The sequence below is a fragment of the Astatotilapia calliptera genome, chromosome 1, assembly GCF_964374335.1.
Source record: "Astatotilapia calliptera chromosome 1, fAstCal68.1, whole genome shotgun sequence".
Lineage (NCBI taxonomy): Eukaryota > Metazoa > Chordata > Actinopteri > Cichliformes > Cichlidae > Astatotilapia > Astatotilapia calliptera.
The window spans coordinates 13,240,682-13,252,465 of record NC_137422.1 but is presented as its reverse complement, the minus strand read 5'-3'; the positions used below and the strand labels follow the sequence as shown (position 1 = coordinate 13,252,465).

Sequence of the window (11,784 nt, the reverse complement as noted above, 5' to 3'; positions counted from 1 at the left end):
TTAGACCAGCAGCCTGTCACAAAACACATCATTTGTTCTCATTTGTTCGGTTGAATTTATGAATTAAAGCCAAAGATAACAAGTTTGACAGGCATAAAATTAGATCGACAAGTGGAGAACAACAGAAGAAGTGACAGGCCTAAAAAGAACAAAAAAACAAATGCAGCAGACAAATTATATCTAAAAAATAATGTCCTTAAGAAACGGGGGGAAACAGCAAAGGCCTCACACAGGACGTGAGAGTTTCATGTGACCATTCAGTTGCTTGGACCTCTAAATTATTGAAGCAGTGTGCAGAACAAAAGGCAGCCAACATCCAAAGAAGAGCTTTGAATGTCTGTCTAGAAGCCTGGGGAACTATTCCTGAAGACTACGTAAAGAAATCACAAGAAAACCTGACTAAGATAGTTCAGACTGTGTTGAAGAATAAAGATTCCTAAACATTCCAAATATTGACTTTTATGTTCACGAAAATTGTAAAAACTGTCTTTGTCTTATATACTGTATTTCCTAGCAGAAGACTTTTACATAGTAAAGTATAGACGCGGAAGATTAGCGTCACCTCACGCAGGAGGCTGTTTTGGTTGGCCCTGTTATTTTAATGCCACATGGATTTTGTAAACAGTAAAGTAGGAGTTGATATGTTCTGTGTAGTATATAGTTGGTATTATCACCCATTTTATTTCTGATTGTTTGGCTGCTGTCGGCTGGTTTCAGCCGTTTCCGGTACTTAAACCTCTTTGGCTTAGACCCATCTTAATCAGAGTTTTGTCCATTTAGCGCCGCTAAAAGAAGCTCTAACGGCTAGCATGTAGCATGTAGCCTCGGTGAAGTTTTATGCTGCCTCTGAGTTTCTGCTTCGTCTCTCTGCTTCACTAACGTTACGTGCGTGTCTGTCTCTATTTCCCCATCAGGTGGAGTATGGAGCCTCTGAGGCTGCTTTCCGTGGATCCATCAGACCGGGGCTCTCAGAGATGCAGGCTTGGTCCGGGCATGATGTCGGCGCTGGGTGTGCACCTGGGCTCCCCTCTGCTGGTGTCTGTCTCCGGAGGAAGCTGCCTGTGCACTGCCTGGCCCCGGGCTGACTTGGCAGAGGGCTTCCTGCAGATGGACCTAAAATGTTTCTCCCCCAGTCTTCTCTCTGAGCTCCCCTCGCACCTGAGCCTGGACCCCGCTCAGCTCACACCTGTGGTCTGCTCCAAACTGAAAGGCGTCAGGATAACCGTGATAGTCCAGAGTGTCGATTTCAGGAAACGCACACCGCATCGCCTTGTTCATGAGCTCGTAAAAGACACGCTGAAAGGTGTTTGTGTCCATGATGGGTTTTTAATAAACCTGGAGGATTTCGACACAGAGATCAAATATGTTGTTATTGAAAGCATAAGTCCAGAGTCGGATAGTGCTGGATTCATCACCTCGAAGACTGCTGTTGAGATTGCTGGCGTCCAGACACTCCGACATTACAGGAGTCAGCTGCAGGAGCGGCACACGGTGCAGCTGGGGGGGCTGGAGGAGGTGAATCAATTTAAATGACACCTTACAGCATTTTCTTTCCCACTGTACAGCACCTAATGTGTGTGGGCTTTTTTATTGTTTGTTTGGTTTGTTTGTTTGTTTGTTTTTTTACAACATTTTAGGTGTCTGCATCACTTAGAGAGATGCTGAAGCTGCCACTTCTCTATCCAAGCACACTGAGCTCTCTCGGTGTATCCTGTCCCAGAGGGGTGCTTCTGGTGGGGCCTCCAGGTGTAGGCAAAACCTTGCTGGTCCGCCAAGTGGTGGGTGAGGTGGGAGCCAGCTTGGTGGTGGTCAGAGGGCCAGAGGTAAAAAAGACGATACTAATCACACCTCATCATAATGTTGATGCCGTCTAATGTTCCTCGTAATACACGAAGCATTTTGCATGTAAATGCATTACCAGTAATTCTGAACAATAATTTCAGGTGGTGGGGGCTCGGCCGGGTGAGAGCGAGGAGACGCTGCGGGCCGTGTTCGAGCGTGCTCGATCGGCAGCAGATGAGGGTCCCTGTGTGCTGTTCTTAGACGAGCTGGACTCTCTGTGTCCGAGGAGAACCAGCTCGTCGGCACCGGAGAACCGGCTGGTTGCTCAGCTTCTCACACTCATGGACGGGATGAATCAGTCTGACCGCTTCCTCATCGTCGGAGCCACCAACCGGCCCGACAGCTTAGACCCAGCACTGCGCCGGCCAGGAAGATTTGACAGAGAGGTGCGTGTCCGCTCACTGTCACGGATCCAGTGTTTTTAATTTTTCTTGAGAAAGATGACATTTGATGACGTTTGTAATTCTTCAATTGGTTTCAGCTGGGTTTTTTTGTTTGTTTTTTCTGATTATAAGGCAAGATGTACCTTTTTTACTTTTATATAAAATAAATGTCCAGGTCGGTGAGTTGGTGCAGATATGTGTATGTGAGTCGTTAGTCTCTGAGTGTTCGCCTTTCCCACAGATTATAATCGGAGCTCCAACCTTGCAGCAGAGAAAGGCCATCTTGTCTGTCCTGTGTGAGAGGATGCCTGTGTGTCCCAGTGTGAACCTGACAGCGCTTGCACAAACAACTACAGGCTACGTGGGAGCAGACCTCAGTGCCCTGTGCCGGGAGGCCGCCATGCACGCTATACGGGAAGACTCCAAAGTAACCACAGCGACCTGTCACAGCGAAACAAAACACTAGTTTTTGCTTTTTTGCTACAGGAACGACTCACTTTATTGCAAATTGTGCAGCTGTGTTGTAATTGTAAAGTCAAAGTTGAAGCCTGAATAAGAATCACATTTAGAAATTCATCTCAAAAGGCTCACAGTGAATGTGTTCTTTAGATGTGTGAAAGATTACATAGGAAATAATAGGGAGACTGAGTGGATGACAGCTGTAAAAACCTGTTGCTGTTTCTGTCACTGTCTGCAGTGTTCAGGGGAGCAGCTGGTGAGTATGAAGCACTTTCATGAGGCTTTGAAGTCGGTGCGTCCCTCTTGCCTTAGGAGCAGCATGGGCAGGACGGAGCTCTCTCCGGTGACCTGGGAGCAAATTGGAGGCCTGGATGACGTCAAACTCAAACTAAGACAGGTAGCTAATTGAGTGGCTTTGCTCAAAAATGCACATTTATGTATTCGGAGAAAAAACCTTATTACTGGAGGTTTGTTTTCCCTCATTGTCTCCACGTCAAAGAGCATCGAGTGGCCGATGGCGCACCCTGAAGCCTTTGTTCGTCTAGGTCTGTGTCAACCTCGAGGTGTGCTGCTGTACGGGCCTCCGGGATGCGCAAAGACGACGCTTGTCAAAGCTGCCGCTACTTCCTCCAACTGTGCCTTCCTGTCTGTCAGTGGCGCTGACCTCTACTCTCCCTACGTCGGAGATTCAGAGAAGGCTTTAGCTCAGGTTCTTCCTTTTTATAATCTCGAACAGATGAGCATTAATGATTGTGTCCTCCCTTGTGTTTCGTCCACTAAGCCCTGCGTCTGTCTGTCCCCATGCAGCTGTTTCATCAGGCCCGGGCCTGCGCTCCAAGCATCCTGTTCCTCGATGAGATTGACTCACTGATTGGCTCGCGGTCACACAGTCAAACACCAAACAGCGTACAGACTCGTCTTCTCTCTGTGCTCCTCAACGAGATGGATGGGATCGGCCTGAAGACTCATGAGAGGAGAGGGACGGAGAAGATCCTCCAGGCAGAGGGAGTCGAGGAGAGTCTCACACCTGAGCAGGTCAGCTTCTGGTTCTTCTCTTGAATTTCCAATTTGTTTTGTTTCATTTTGCTTTCGTGGCACACAGGTGAATGTAAAAATAGCACAGATTTTTTCAGGGGTAGACTTCAGATGTTTGGGGTTGACATCTATTGATCTTTGGCTTTACCCTTTTCCTATCGCCCCCAAAATTTCCACATTTGCTTGTAACAGCTGAATTTTTAAAAGTTTATTTATTTATTTTTAACCCTATTTTGAGGCAAACTCGTAAAGCTGATTCTGTATAAATGGTTTTTGCTGTTACAGCTTTCCAAAGTAACTGCCCTGAAGATCAGTCAACACTATCAGTCGGTTTCTTAATGAGTGAGGTAGATGTGTGGCGGTCATAATAAGAGCTTTTTGAATTCAGATACTAAAGGAAGTAACAAAGATGCGCTAAACGCTCCTTTATTACAGCTTTTAGCGGAGGACACACTGGAGCATCCTTTATGAAAGAGGACATAATACCATCCTGCAGTTCATTGTGACACACCATCCATCCATCTGTTCATAATTTAATCAACACTTTATGTGCTTTAACTGTTTGACAGTTGGACTGCCAGGAAGTGTGCAACAAAGATGTAATGGTTGTAGCCGCCACAAACAGACCTGACTGTTTAGACAGCGCCCTCCTCAGGCCCGGCAGACTTGATCACATCATTTATGTCCCACCACCAGACCATGAGGTAAAGGACTTCTCAAAACAGGACAAAATATATTACATATACCAGCAATGTTGTAAGAAAGACTTACAACATGAAGAGGTCATTTAAAATAAAGTAACCGCGCCTCTCCTGTCAGCGTATCTGTGTTTAATGACCCTCACTTTCTAATATTTAGGCTCGACTTGCTGTCCTGAAGGTGTGCACAAAGCGTATGCCTGTGGGTGCCGATGTGCGGCTGGAGGATCTCGCAGCAAAGACCGAGCTTTTCTCTGGAGCTGACTTGGAAAATCTTTGCAAAGAGGTGACATAAACTTATGAAATGAATTCTTAGACTTGTAAAATGTAAAATCCTTTCTTGGCGGATAGATTTGAAATAACTGAAAATATCTGTTTGTTTTGCTTTTGTTTTTTTCCTCAGGCTGCTCTTTTGGCATTGCTGGACGGGAACATGGAAGCCTCAGACATCAAACACACGCATTTCCTGCGATCCCTCAGCAAAATGAGCTCCTCTCTGACTGCACAGCAGATCCACAAATATGAAACTCCTCCCCGATGACACACATAATGTTTGACTGATCTTAAAATTGTATCATTACTCAAATATTGTTTTAAAATAAAATAAAAAATTCTAAAATTTGACACACTCTCTCTCTTTTAGTCATTTCAAATAACATCCTTTTTGAGATCGGCTCGAAACCCAACCACCAGTTACTGACCTTCACTTTTACAACATGGCCATGGGAGGGTGCTGCAGACTTAGAAAATATATTGATCATCATCTATAGATGGGTTAACCTCCAGTGGTGCATTTCAGTACAGGAAACTCTCTCTGTGTACGTGCTTATCACCTCGTACAACCTCTTGTCCCGCCTCCATCTCATGAGCTCACACCGTGTCGCACTTAAAAGGAGTTCCCAGCAGCAGGTAAACTGTCACAACATAGCTGCGTGTGAGACTGCTCCTCTTCAGTTTTGCAAGTGGATGCTTGAAGCCTTAGAATAACCACAGTTGAGTGGAAATACACTTAACTCCTCTTTGAGTGCTTAAAACCAATCAGAAAGATGTCTGGATTTTTCCAAATGTTGAGAAAAAGGAAGGAGGTAAGATCATCATCATCATTATTATTATTACTCTGTTGCGTTGAGTTATATCCTGTGTGGGGGGCATTGTGTGTTTTAATTTGTTGGATTGTTTTTTGTGCTGTAGCTCATCCCTCTGATAGGGTTTATGGCTTTTGCTGCAACAGGAGCCACCTCTGCATCGATCTACTTTCTGCTCACTAAACCTGACGTTATGTGAGTGTTACAAAGCTCTTTCTCCTTTATTAAAATAATGCATTTGTCTTATGTTTTTTTTAGATTCATTTGCACTTCTATCTTACTTTCACAGCTGCTTAAACTCTGTTGTGTACAAATACTTAAGAATGCATTTAAATTTACTGTTTATAGTTTGAATAAGACCAGCAACCCAGAGCCATGGGAGAGGCTGGACCCGTCAAAGCCCCAGAAGGTAATGTAATAACATTGCAGAGCACTTAATAATGTTTATATTCTGGCTAATAAGCCTTCCGGTTCTTATCAGCACCAAAATATAAGCAGACTCTCCTCCTGCAGCTTCAATCTGCTGAGTCATTGAGGAAAGAATTTTATCATAAACGCCGGTCATTAATGTCATCGAGAGAAAATAAATTACCACAAGTAATGGCACAGCCCCGGTGCGGCCACATCATTAAGTCTGTTCAGTGTAACACTTATAAATAGGTCAGACGAAGCCTCGTCATGTTTTTTTTCTTTTAAATTTCTGGCATTTCATTGCAGCTCATCACCATCAATCAGCAGTGGAAGCCCGTGGAGGAGCTGGAGATCGTGAAGAGCCTCACAAAGTGAAAGAGCCCGGGTTTCTCCCGAGAGTCTGACGACACGCCTCCGCTCCCTCCCCCCCCATTAGTCTAACAGAATCGTTTCTGCACAAACTAGGACGCTTTGACACTCAGTGTGCGGAAATGCTTCTGCTCAACTGGTGGGGTTCACCCTGCTCTGTACTGACCTTTCTCAAGGACATCCATCACACCACAATAGGCAAATATGGTAACTGACGACCGTGCAGCCTTTGAGTCCGAGGATGATAATGTTATCTTTCTCTGGGTCTCTGTCAGTATATATTATTACAGAAGTATATATCATTGAATTTATTTTACCAAGGTTGGTGGTCCACGTGTTCTTGCTGTAGATGTGAATGTACGATAGTGTTTTAATGGAAAAGACACAGAATGTTGATTTATTTTGTAATGTACTGTACAGTGATAATAAATTATTTTAAAAATATTCTGTCCCAGTGCTGCTTTTGTGCTTTATTCAAACTAACGTATTTAAATGTGCTGTCTGCTATAAAACTATAAGCATCATTTAATTCTGAGAGTATGTTTGACCTAGAAATCCATTATGAAGTTAAATGTAGCCAAAAGAGATGCCACACATGGTTAGTTTTAAGCTCTTGTGCATTTTTCTTATAACAGCAGCTTCATGACATCAACGCTGCTGTTTTTCACACCAAACATGCCAACTCATCAAAACAGGAAGGGTGCAGGTGTTACTAATAAGCTTAACTAGCAATACGAGAACCCCGGGGCTAAAAGGCAGCTGAATGGAATTCAGTCTCATTATTCTAATGTGTTTGCACCTGATGTCCACATGCTATCTGTGACACGTCCTGTAAAATATCTCATTAAAAAGGCAGAACACCAAAAACGGTTCAAAACTCACCTTTACACTTTTTCAAGTGAACATAGGAAATTGAGGGCAATCAAAATAAAGGAAGTTCCCTCTTAACTGATGAGGGACATTTTCCAAAATAAACACACTGCTAAAAATAAACCTATTAGCTAATTTATAAAATTAGAGATGCAAGCAAATGGGTCACGGGAGCAGATCTGCACAGGCAGCAAGAAATTAGCCGGACAGCCAGGCTGGACCACAAAATCCACTGTTGAATTTTTAAAAGCTTTACTAAGATACTACGAATCGCTGTTGCACACAGCCTCTTTCACATAAGCTGGTTATCTTTTTCCAGCACACTGGTTATATAAGGAACATTCATTTGGGGGGTTTAAAGCTCCTCTTAGGCCTGTGTGTAATGAATTAAGAACAGAAAAAAAGGATGGCAACAGAGTCCCAATGGTGATGTATGCAATTTTCCATCCTCCCCCCTTCCCATTCCATCCCCACCGTTAACCTTGCAGCTCCATTCCAATGCTTCCCAGGTGTCACATGACCATTATACACAAAATCCAACAATGCTCAAGCAGAAAAGTAAATAGAGATAGAGGCTAATAATCTCAATATCTATGAAAATAATAACAAATAACAAATAAACAATGATATATATATATATATATTACAGTATAATATTATAAAAAATAAATATAATATTATATAATATTATATATTATATCTTGTTGCTTTTAAGATAATTTGAATGTGGGTAATTTCATCTTATTTCAAAAGTTTTGCCAAATTCCAACAAGCACAGAGCCAGGTGCATGCTGATGGAGCATGTAGAGGTGACCAGCATCATGGTACCATTCTTTTAGCAGCTGTTGGTCAAACAAACAAGCCCCTATGGTAGTGCTTTGTGAGCACGGGGCAGGAAGACATGTCTGTATTTATTTTAAGCTAAGCTAAAGATATGATAGCCGAAGCTTCAAAGTGTGCAGGCGTGAAATAATACTCTGTTTAAAAAAAAAAAAAAACATTTACGTGCTGGAATATTTTGACTAAGAATTGTTGATTTGGGGGTTTTTTTCTCTGTATGGTGAAAATAATGCTGTGATGCTGACTAAGAGCAATGTACAGGTCTTCTTATTATCACACAGCTACATGAGCCCCTTCCTCTGTTTGGATGAGTGAATCCTTCCTGAAAGGATAGCCTTAAGAATATGTCATAAAAAAAATACTCCCTCACAAATAGTTGGATATGAAAGGAACAGGTGTAACTAGTAACAGTCAGTGGCTCTGTATTCAAGCATAACTGAAAAACATGCCAGCTTGGTACAATAGCAGCTTTTTGGGACATGGCGTGGTGCCATTATGGGCGTTATTAGACCCACCTGTCGTTTTGCAGCAGTGACACGGAAGATTCCCTCAATTTCCTCAAGCAGCCACTGTCTAGGTTTTGATCATATTACATGATTTCATAACTAAACTGTTTGCCAAGCTTTGCCAAAGCTTGCATGCAATTGTATAGGTGTGTGTTTGGGTTTTTAAGCATTTGTCATCTGAGCAATTTTAATCCACAGCAACTGAGTAAACAATCTGCTGCACAAGACGCTCAGACTTAAAGTTCAGCATTAGACGGCTGTTTAGAATTGTTTAGGATGAACTTTTAGGATTCCATTTTGTTTTTTTCACCATCTAATCTCCACTCATCTGCTCCTTTTATGGCCGAGTGGGCATTCAGTGCTCCCATTGTGTTTCAGCATAACAGACAATCTTCTTAACACCCATACTGCATCTCATAAAAGAGCGATAACACCAGAAAGTGTCCGTCCTTTCAAGGCACCACGTGCCCTTCCACAGCCTGCTGAAACAGTGATGGTCCTTAAGGATGAGTCTTATGACTTATTAACCACTAAACAAAGAGAAAGTAAGCAGACGAGTAGTGGGTTTTGTTTCCTGGTCTGTCTGGGCTGCGCTTATTTTTCAGGAAGTTCATTTTCTGCTTGGTTTCAGTTACATGTTGAATTATTAACGCACATGTCGCACATCTTAAAAAACATTTCCTTCCTCTGTTTCTCTGATGCTACATGTGCCGTGAGAGGTGTATATATATATATATACTACACATACTGTGGACAAGCGCCAACTTGCACTGAGGCTGCCGGCTACAAGTGCTCTCATGTCAAATATAGGCTACTACAGGGGCAGAGGTCACACACAACAGTCACAACATGCTTCTTTTATCAGGTAAGGGGAGCGCAGCTGAAAGCCTATTTAGGGGAACAATGACAGAAGAGGAAGGATATTTTGTGTCTCTGTGTGTTTGTGTGCGCGCTCGTACGTGGTGTTGGAATTTGTGTACGTGACTATGAAACACATCACGACACCACAAATCATGTGACGTCCAAGCAAAGCAGGTATTGTTTGCAGGGCACGTTAAAAAAAATAAGAGATGGAATTTCCTCCTCAGCTAACAGGGGTACAACTTTAAGACTTAAAAAGTTACCTTCTGCCACTTGTTGTCTCTGAATTAGTATTTTTTTTAAAATGCATGTGTGTGAGCTTGAGTGTGATATGCTGCGACTGTAGTAGTTGGTTGTAACAGGAGAGAGACGACAGCAGCGTTTTATGGCCCCCTAAAGTAAGGTAAGGCAGACAGGTACACGCTGTAAACAGTTCTTCCTTTGCCAGACTGCCTTTGGTTCACTGCTTCAGGGGTTTTTGATAAAGAAGCTGTTGCCTGGAAACTGGGGCACTCCTAGATTTTTTTGATATTGTCAGTACTTAACCTCTGATATGTCTACATTTTAAACATTAACTTTGCTCTGTGTATAAAAGCCTCTAACAATGACTCTTTTGATGCTCCATTGCATAATTATGAGTAATCTGGAGTATGTTTGTCTATTTAAAGCTAGATATTCACAAGCACACACTGTGTGTTGACATATTATAGGGTCCATTCAATAATACTTATTTATATTCTAGTTTTTCAGTTTCATTCTGTGAAGACAATAATGGCTCCGTGTAACAACAAGGCATTCATTCAACACCACTCTGCACTGTCATGCTGGTAAAGGAAGTTTTGCTGTATAAACAATAGATTCACCGTCCACCCATCCACCTATCTGCTCATCCATCCAATTAAGGGTTGTGGGAGGGGGGTGTGGGGGTGGGCTGGAGCCTATCCCAGATGTCACTGTGAAAGAGGTGTGGCACAATGCGGACGGGTTTCTAGTCCATCACAGGGCTGTTCACCACAAGGAAACATATTCTTTCGTTGTTTTTAGAAGTGCACCACCTAGCGTTGAACAGTGAGTGTACACTTACTGGCCACTTTATTAGGTACACCTTGCTACTTGTTGTGTCAAAAAGTAATCGTCTGAAAAATTAATTTTTGAATTCCTGTGTGGGGTTTTTTAAATGTCTAATATCTTTATTTATATTGGTAAATAAATAAAGTATAATATTATACTGTAATAAACAGGATTCATGAAGAATGTATATAAAAAGAAAATTTTGCAAGTATCTTCACAACTCTGCGTTCTTGTAACTTATCAATCACTTAAGTTATCTTTATAAAACTTTTTGTTGTTATATGTGTTATATATTCTGCCCTCTTGGCCAGATCTCTCTTGAAAAAGACATTTTTTATGTCAATGAGACTTTTTACCTGGATAAATAAATAAAATGAAAGAGTCACTTTGTCAGAAACTGATTGCAGCTTCTATCCATGATAGGAATGTTCTTTCTGGTTCAACATGACTTAATATTATCATGAGAGTTATGTTTAGCATATTGTTTTTTTCACAGATTTTAGGCCATTTATTCATGGTCATTTATTACAGTTTCAATTCTCAAATCCCTTTTTTGGAACAACATCCAGGATGAACCTTCAGAGCAGCCTTAATTCTTCATGGCATAGTTTTAACAAGGTGCCCAAATTATTCCTCAACGAGTTTGGTACATAGTAGCATGACAGCACCACACAGTTGCTTCACACTTCCATGATAAGAACCTACCTGTTCCACCACATCTCAAAGGCACTCTATTGGCTTGAGATCTGGTGCTTGTGAAGCCATTGCTATGATCAAGAAACCAACTGGAGATGACTTGAGCATGGTGGAAGCAGCCAACAGAAGATGGGCACACTGTGGTCATAAACGGCTTGATAACAAAAAGATTGAGGTAAGCTGTGGTGCTTAAATGGTCCAAAGTGTACCAAAGAAATATCTCCCACACCACCAGTAGCCTAAACGATTAATCCAAGGCAGGATGAATCCATTGTTATATGTAATTTATCCTAATTCTGACCCTGGCATCCAGTTGTATCAGCAGAAATCTCATCAGACCAGACATTTTTTTACGATTTTCTGTTGTCCAGTTTTGGTGAGCCTGTATGGAATTTGTATGTTATCCTCGTGCCAGCAGGTGTTCCCTGTTAACTGGTGACTCTAAAGTGGTCATGGATGTGAGACTGATGAAGTTTTGATGAACTGTGCTGTACAAATGCATTCAAATGTAACATTTTTTACTGTGAAGCACTTTGGTGTACCCCCCTGGTCATAAACGTGCTATATAAATAAAATCGTATTGTATTATATTGTACCTACTCTAAATGGCTAAATCTAAACTAAATCTAAAGATTGAGTTGTGAAAAAAGTCACTTTT

The 11,784-nt window shown here is 42.0% G+C and overlaps 2 protein-coding genes across 2 annotated transcripts; both read left to right on the top strand.

Annotated features, from left to right (window-relative positions):
• Positions 1–588: 588 nt before the first annotated feature.
• On the top strand, positions 589–5,041 carry afg2b (AAA ATPase AFG2B). The gene is made up of 11 exons (XM_026163479.2): positions 589–726; positions 915–1,515; positions 1,638–1,823; positions 1,944–2,228; positions 2,467–2,652; positions 2,923–3,081; positions 3,184–3,393; positions 3,492–3,719; positions 4,289–4,423; positions 4,578–4,703; positions 4,821–5,041. Exons 2-11 carry the CDS (start codon positions 922–924, stop codon positions 4,956–4,958), a joined length of 2,247 nt encoding a protein of 748 aa, XP_026019264.1. The 5' UTR covers positions 589–726; positions 915–921; the 3' UTR covers positions 4,959–5,041.
• A 176-nt stretch (positions 5,042–5,217) lies between these two features.
• coxfal3 (cytochrome c oxidase associated subunit FA4L3) lies at positions 5,218–6,726 on the top strand. Its single transcript, XM_026163514.2, has 4 exons — positions 5,218–5,502; positions 5,609–5,697; positions 5,851–5,911; positions 6,220–6,726. Exons 1-4 carry the CDS (start codon positions 5,464–5,466, stop codon positions 6,286–6,288), a joined length of 258 nt encoding a protein of 85 aa, XP_026019299.1. The 5' UTR covers positions 5,218–5,463; the 3' UTR covers positions 6,289–6,726.
• The last annotated feature ends 5,058 nt before the right edge of the window (positions 6,727–11,784 follow it).